The following is a 7,683-nucleotide window of genomic DNA, read 5'->3' on the forward strand; positions in this document are numbered from 1 at the left end:
TCCACAACCGAGACGACAGTCGCACGCCTTTTCAACATGTGGTCCACAGAGTCTCTCTGGCTCGGTTTTTTACTGCTTTTCCCACAAAGTCCTCTGGAGTGAGATACATTTGTGTGTCCCTCTTCACCCAACCTCGAGTTGAGTCACTCATCTGACAGAGCCCTTGAGAGCCTTTTGAAACAGTGACAATAAGGTCATCACTTAAAGGGACACCAGGCAAGCCTGATGCTTTTTCTCTACGAAACTCCCCCTCGCTCAGTCTGAAGCTCTTTTCCTTTTCTTTGCATCTTCCGTCAAGGGTTTTCGCTGCTTCTTTGTCGGCTCTGCCATTATACACACGTTTGCAACAATCGCTAGCGTTTCGTTAGCCTCCCTCTGTGCTGTGGATGCAGGATGAAACTGCTTCGGTCGCCGGGTACGATACACTGAACTTGCAAGCGGGATATTCTTCCTACAGGCAGTAGGGGCGGGCGAGAGAGTCTTCATTCGCCCTGTAAAGAGTCATTTAACCATATACCGACTTACGAAGATGAGTAATTAACACGAAAACGTTGCCTGGTGTCCCTTTAAATAAGACAACAGACTAAAATAGTCTTTCCATTGTATTTTGTCTCTTGTCAGTTAAAACAAGGGCAGCCATTAATGTCCAGATTCCCAATTGTTTTACCCCCTCTAACCTCGAGTGACAATGCAAAGGCTGCAACAGCATGATGACCGCATGGAAGGTGAGTCTTGCGAATACAGTGACCTGGTTTCCTAAGGTCTAGTGGAGGACTCCAATTTCCAAACCATTGTTTATCACAGAGTAAACAGCAGAATACATTTTCAACTTTAGGTGACATTTTCATTGTGTTTTTAGCATCTTCACTCATTTCACATGTGGTATTAATAAAAACAAACTAGTGGGTGGAATAATAGGTCTCGGGAGATACAAGATATTTGGCTACTATACACATGGGTGACGACTTGTACTTACATCCTTACACTCACTTTGGGAGTCTTGGTTTAACTAAATCTATGACCAGCAGAGGCAGCAGTTTTTGTTTTGGAAAATAGGTTTTGGCCCAGGTGAAAAATAGACTGGCTGGCTTATGCCAACGGACATGTAAGACATTTGGTGTCCTTGCTAAATGGTGGAGTCTGTGCCACATTACACGGATTGTGAGAGCTTTGATTTGTTGAAATCCAAAATAATGTGAAACAGCCAAAGTCAAGGCTAAGGAGATGACCAGCATTTGATCTCCGCGCTGACGGATGTCCTCCGTTACCCCCTTAGATTCACGTTGGGGAGTCTAGATTTGATCAGATGAGACAAAAACTCCCCACTCACGTCTTCCAGAATACACACGTCCATGTTTACGATCCTCCCTCACCTCATCTGCATATACCGTCCGCCTTTTCAGTCACCCCCACTCACGTCTTCCAGAATCTCTAACCTCATCTGCATATACTGTCCACCTTTTCGGTCACCCTCAACGGCAACATCCCAGGCTCCGCCCCCACTTCCTCGTCTGTCGATGGAGCCTTGCCTGTCATGGTGAAGTCGTTGCCTTCCTTCCCCGTCACCACCGTCCAGTTGGTGGTTCCGCGCGAGCAGCCGCCAGCCCCCGCTCCCCTGAGCCACCCCCACAGCCCTCTGGCCGACGCACCTCGGCCCCTCCTCCACCTCCAGCTCCAGGGGCAGCGGCCGCGCCGGACGCTCACGAAGCAGAGCGTGTTGATGACGCCGTTGCTCATGGCGATGCACTCCACCACGTAGAAGACCACGAGCGAGTGGCGGCCGCGGGAGATGAGCGTCGGGTAGAAGTCGCGCAGCAGCGCGAAGCCGTAGTACGGCGCCCAGCACAGCACGTACGCCGCCAGCACGCCCATGAGCACCAGGACCGTCCGCCTGCGCCGACGCAGCCGCCGACGCAGCTGCTCCGTGGGGAAGCCCGGCACGCCCTTGAACCAGAGCTCGCGCGAGACGCGCACGTAGCACGCCGACATGACGGCCACCGGGCCCAGGAACTCGGTGGCGAACACCAGCAGGAAGTAGAAGCGGTAGAGCGCCTGCCGGTCCACCGGCCAGATCTGGGCACAGAAGGTCTTGTAGTCGCGGTGGTCGTGGCCGTTGCCGCTGCCGTAGCTACCGCCGCCGTGGGCGGGGTAGGACGTCTCGGAGGCAAAGTAGGCCGCAGGGATGGAGATGAGTACGGGTACCACCCACACGCCCAGGATCACGCAGTACGCAGTCTGGTACTTCATGCGTGGACGCAGTGGATGCACTATGGCCATATATCTGAGGGAGAGAGAGAGCGAGAGAGAGAGAGAGGGGGGGGGAGAGAGAGAGAGTTATTGTTGGGGCTGTAATGTATCGTAGTGTATAAGGCACTTGGCCAGCATGTAATAAACCACCCAAATAAACATTTGTTCAATTCCCAGCTGCGAAACAGGTGCCATCCCGGATTTTTTGACTTTTATCCAAAGCAACACAACACAGATGATAACAGCAGGGTTCAGGGATGGAACCCAGACCAGCCAATCGTGTGGCAGTAATGCTACAGTTGCTTCACCATGCTCATAAAGGTGAAAGCTTTGGCCATAAACCTGAGCATATACGTGAGGAAATGAGAGAGAGAGGACGGTTGAAAGCTATGGCCATATAGGCCTTCCAGAGAGGGAGGGCGGCAGATGAAAGGTGTATAAGAGAGAGATTGTGGTATTGCAGGAGGTGAATCATAGTCACATTACAAAGAGAGATCCAGAAGCATACAGTGCCTATAAAAAGTATTCAGCCCTGTGCTAAAGTTGACTAAAAAGAGGAATAAAAAAATCATCTTTTGGAAATGGATCTTAATGCCTTAATTTAGGAATTAGGAAAAATCCAACCTTTAAGGATACCAATTTTCTTTGTGAATGAATAATGTATTGTAAATAAATAAATGTTCTTCATTAAAATACAGGGTGCATAAGTATTCATACCCCTATGTTAAATTCCCCATAGAAGCAGGATTTTTTATTCTTAAAGGTCAGTTATTTCATGGATCCAGGGTACAATACATCCTGATAACGTTCCCTCGGCCATTGGAATTAAAATAAACAACATACCTAGAGATTGGGATGGTTTTATTTCAGTTAGCCTAATAGCTGGTTTGATTTGCATTGAGAGATGATCTTATGGAAAGTACCCAATGCCAATCGTGAGATATGGTAAAGGGTATGTGATGATGTGGGGTTATTTTAATTGTTGGTGTGTGCTGGTGTTGCATTCTCGCTAGTTGTTGATAAGTAGCCACAAATTCCGTGGAGTTTCCATTTCAGTAAATAGATCTAATTTGCATAGTGTTTTGTTCAGCTCACATTTTGACATTTTTACTGAGAACTGTTACCCTTTCCTGCCTCTGCTCCAGATCATAATGTTAGTCGGATCATTATATGCTCCAAGACCAAAGTCAGTGCCCAATTCACTTCAACTGTAGCAGATGCAAGACATAATATTGTGCCAGCAGATGCAAGACATAATATTGTGCGAGAAATCACTGCTTTATTCAATGGCCAGTAGTTTAAACAATGCATAAGTCTCCTTCACTAACTCTGCTTTGCCAGCGATCAGAAGACCTAGTGAAAGGTATGGCCATTATATTCCTATGGATATGAGACAGATAGGCAGGCCCGTCGCTAGAAGGCAAGCAAACCAAGCAATTGCTTGGGGCCCCGAGCTGGCCAGGGGCCCCAAGACAACGACTGGTTAAAAATAAAATGCAACGACAAACTGTGAGCGCCCCTTTGATAGTCAATGCAGTAAAGTGCAACGACACTGTTACCGGCAATACCGGGATCCCCCTCAAGGGGGCCCCTCTCAGTAGTCGCTGTTAGCAGCCAGCCAGCCAGGTTTGTGGTCTCTGCTGCTGCTGCGAAAATATAAAACCTCGGCAGTCATAATGAAGCGGAGTTATGCGTCTGGAGGCCAGAAGAGAAAGGAAGAGAATGACAAGAAAAAACAAGATAGTGGTAAGTGATATATTACACTCAGTGATGCCAGTAACGCGTTACTTAGTAACGCGTTAGTCTATTTTTACCACTTTTTTCAGTAACGAGTAATCTAACGCGCTACTATTTACAAACCAGTAATCAGATTAAAGTTACTTATCTAAGTTACTGTGCGTTACTATTTTTGTCATGTTCCTTAATAAAAAAGATATATTCTTTGCTTTCTTCTTGTCTTGGGTATTAATGTCATGTAGAGGCTATGCTCACAGCATGAGGACAATTCACGTGCAGCGACACAAACGTAAACAACAATGGAGGGAGAGAGAGAGATGCACATTTCATCAGTCATTACTTTGAGTTTGTGTCAGTTAAACATGACAACATTAAGGTACATTGTTGTACATTCTGTGCTGGCGACAAAGTGCTGTCTAGCTAGACATCCCAAGTCTCCCGAAGTTTTGGGAGTCTCCCGCATATTGATAGCGGCTTCCTGACGCCCGCAAATTACATAAAATCTCCCGGAACCTAGAGTGAACAAGAGCACGCAAGCCAGACCGGACTTCAAATCAAAGATTCTAGAATCTTTGCTTCAAATCGCGTGTGCATAGCTTAATGCGCACACAACGGAGAGAGAGAGGAGTGGTGCGTTTGTGCCTGAAGCGCATCCAAGACAGAGAGCATCCTGGTCTGTTTTGCTAAATCAACCAATCCGTTTTCAGTGTAAGTGCTTATATCTCTTTTCTCCCAAACATAATTAATCAGTTCAGTCAGTGTATCTAGGAACAGAAGCATCATGGCAGCGTCAGTGCCCCTTAAAAAGATTTAAGACCCATTTCACATCAGACTACACAAAAGTACCCAATTGTCTCAAAAGATTAAAACATAATGATCATCTTGCACACTGCACTGTTTGTAACAGCAACTTTAGCATTGCTCACGGCGGGTTAAATGATTGCAAAAGACTTGTTGAGGTGAGTTTAAGAAGTGTAATTTCATTTGCATATTATTCAGGCCTATAGGCTACAAGATGGCTAGTTGCCAAGGCTACATGAAAAAAAATCTACATATTTTACTATAACAGTTTCTATCAATAGGCCTTCCTTATTTGGTGTACTTAGACATTATTGAACAAACATCTGAATTTCAGTATCTAAGTAGGTTAGGTTGGGATGTCTGCTATACATTGCTGTTAAAATGCACTTCCAGTATATTTAGTATTGACAAAACCGGTTATCATTTTTATGTTGAGGCGTTGGGGGTGTTGTCGGCAGCTGCTGAAAGTAACTAATAAAGTAACTTGTAATCTAACTTAGTTACTTTTAAAATCAAGTAATCAGTAAAGTAACTAAGTTACTTTTTAAAGGAGTAATCAGTAATCAGTAATCAGATTACTTTTTCAAGGTAACTGTGGCAACACTGATTACACTGGATAAAATAGCTCTACTTGTCTTGTACAAATGGTGTAATGTCGCAGCAGGAAGGCTAGCCTAGCAAAAAATGTTTATGTTAACTACTTGCCTGACGGCTCATGCTGCTTGTAACAAACTAGAACAGTTAGCGCAACTTTTTTTTTCGAACGGACGGAATATGGTTACATACTGTAATATGTTTATTAACGGGATAAGGAAGACGCAGATCTGTTCCAGAATCACTGTTTATCGTATTTAATGACATAACATTGCTATAGGTTTTGATGAAAGTGGCATATTATCTGCTATACTAACTATTGGACCGTGATAATCTATTTACCAAATGGGGGTTAGGAAAACCACACGATAAATTCCGTGCATCAAAGCAGATTGGAACATTCATGTCTAGTAGTATTCATGCACACCAGCTGTTTACTGTCTTTAAAGCATCAGGTGCGTCTGTCTAATTCTCAAACAGCAGAATGCTTAAATGCTACTGTATGTTAAGCTACAAGTAGGCCTAGGTCAATGTAACATTAGCTTGGGATGTTTTTACAGTAAGCATTGGTAGTTGTGAAAGCAGCTGCATCCCTTCTAAATATCAAAATATGGAAATGCTAACATATCTTTTCTTTCTCCATCAAGGTGCTTTGCTTAAATTTCTCAGCCCTCAGGCTCTTCCTCCACTGATGAAGATGGCCTGAAAGGTAAATCTTATGTGTGTGTGTGTGTGTGTGTGTGCTTGTATTTATGTTGGATTTTTAAATTGCTATACAACCTGCACTCTTTATAGTTTGAACAATGCATCCTTTTTCTGCATAAGATGGCAGTGTTTTATTTTCTCACTGAAAAATGTTAATGTGAGTGTGTGTGTGTGTGTTGTAAGTATGTTGGATTTAGTTATTGTGCCCTTTTTTACATTTATATTGGATTTTATGGTACGGTGGTGTTTTTGCAAATGTTCAAATGTTCAAAACTAATGCACAGTATATATATATGCAACTGCAGTATTGCACTGTCAAAATTTTCCATGTCCATTTTGCTTGGGGCCCCCAAATTCCTTGAAACGGCCCTGCAGATAGGCACAGGTTACAGCAGGGGTTGCACTTTGGGGGGATATGAGAGAGATAGAGAGTTCATGAATTTGTTATGAGTAGCCATATTCCTGAGGAGATGAGAGGACGACAGACACATGGCATGTTCCCTGCTTGAATGACTTCACCTTCAGACGAGAGAGTGAATGATATCTGTAGATATATTAATATTAATAGATATACGAATGCTATCTGTAGATATATTAAGTAAGGGATAATGTATAGAACGCCGGTCATTATGGGGAAAATAAGTAAGAGAACAGGTTTTGCTTCGACCTGAAGGGACTTATTTTCTGATAATTAATGACCTCTAGAACTTTCGGAAATCCCATTTAAGTCAATGGAGCATTGTACTTGCATTGTGAAGAGCCGTATATTAAAGAAGGAGATACGGTATGGCCATGGTCCTATAGATATACTGGAGAGAGGGAGAGAGAGGAATCAGCCACTTCCCCAAAGAATAACCCATGGTTGGGCAGGGCAGACCATCTCACCCTTCAGGAAAAACAACTTTCCTAACTCTGCTTGTGGGAGAGAAAAAAGAAACCTTGAAAGAAAATTACTAGTAATACAGTTTCCTGTGGAAACCAGGTTGAGTTTAAGCTTTTTCATCCTTTCACCACCCCCACCCGACACACACACACACACACACACACACACACACAGCATCATCATCGTCAACCCCAGGCTTACCCTTACAGAGGGAAACTACTCCATCGGTGCTTTTGGGAACCTTTACGGCTCAAGGCCACTACAGATGCTTCAGTAAATTAAGTTTTTTGTTCTGTTCCTCTTAAGCTTTTTCCCATTGTCTAAAAATGTCCCATTGTTAAAAAAATGTTGTAAATGAAAAACATTCATCAATGGAATTAAATTAAATTAAATTAAAACCAAATAAGCTGCTTATCAAATCCCATCTATGTCCAAACTAAACACACATCATCTCATGACCTTTCACAGTGATGAAATGCTCAAAGAGTAGTTTGCCTCCAGCATATTTTTAACTCAACAACAGCTGGCAGTAAAGACAGCAAGATAAGCAAAGCTTGCCATTTGTTATCCATGTTGATGGCACTGATAGTCTCGGATAATTACACAGCTGTGTTGAATTCAAGCCGTGCAAAAGGTGCTTGAACACTCTTTTGTTCACACAAGCACAGCTGAAAAGGTTATTGTCTGATGAAATCAATATTTTATTTCATTTTGTT

General features: G+C 43.6%; 1 protein-coding gene across 2 annotated transcripts in view; it reads right to left on the reverse strand.

Moving 5' to 3' along the window:
- Positions 1-780: 780 nt before the first annotated feature.
- Positions 781-7,683, reverse strand: part of prokr1a (prokineticin receptor 1a) — a 25,743-nt gene continuing 18,840 nt past the window's right edge. For both annotated transcript variants that reach the window (XM_076288267.1, XM_076288268.1), the window contains exon 3: positions 781-2,281. In XM_076288267.1, the coding sequence (XP_076144382.1) occupies positions 1,438-2,281 (844 nt within the window). In that variant the 3' untranslated portion in view covers positions 781-1,437. The remainder of the gene's footprint in view (positions 2,282-7,683) is intronic.

Source organism: Alosa pseudoharengus, unplaced genomic scaffold, assembly GCF_046254945.1.
Source record: "Alosa pseudoharengus isolate Yale_2024_CS ecotype anadromous, Long Island Sound unplaced genomic scaffold, YU_APseudo_1.1 YU_APseudo_1.1_scf_1, whole genome shotgun sequence".
Lineage (NCBI taxonomy): Eukaryota > Metazoa > Chordata > Actinopteri > Clupeiformes > Clupeidae > Alosa > Alosa pseudoharengus.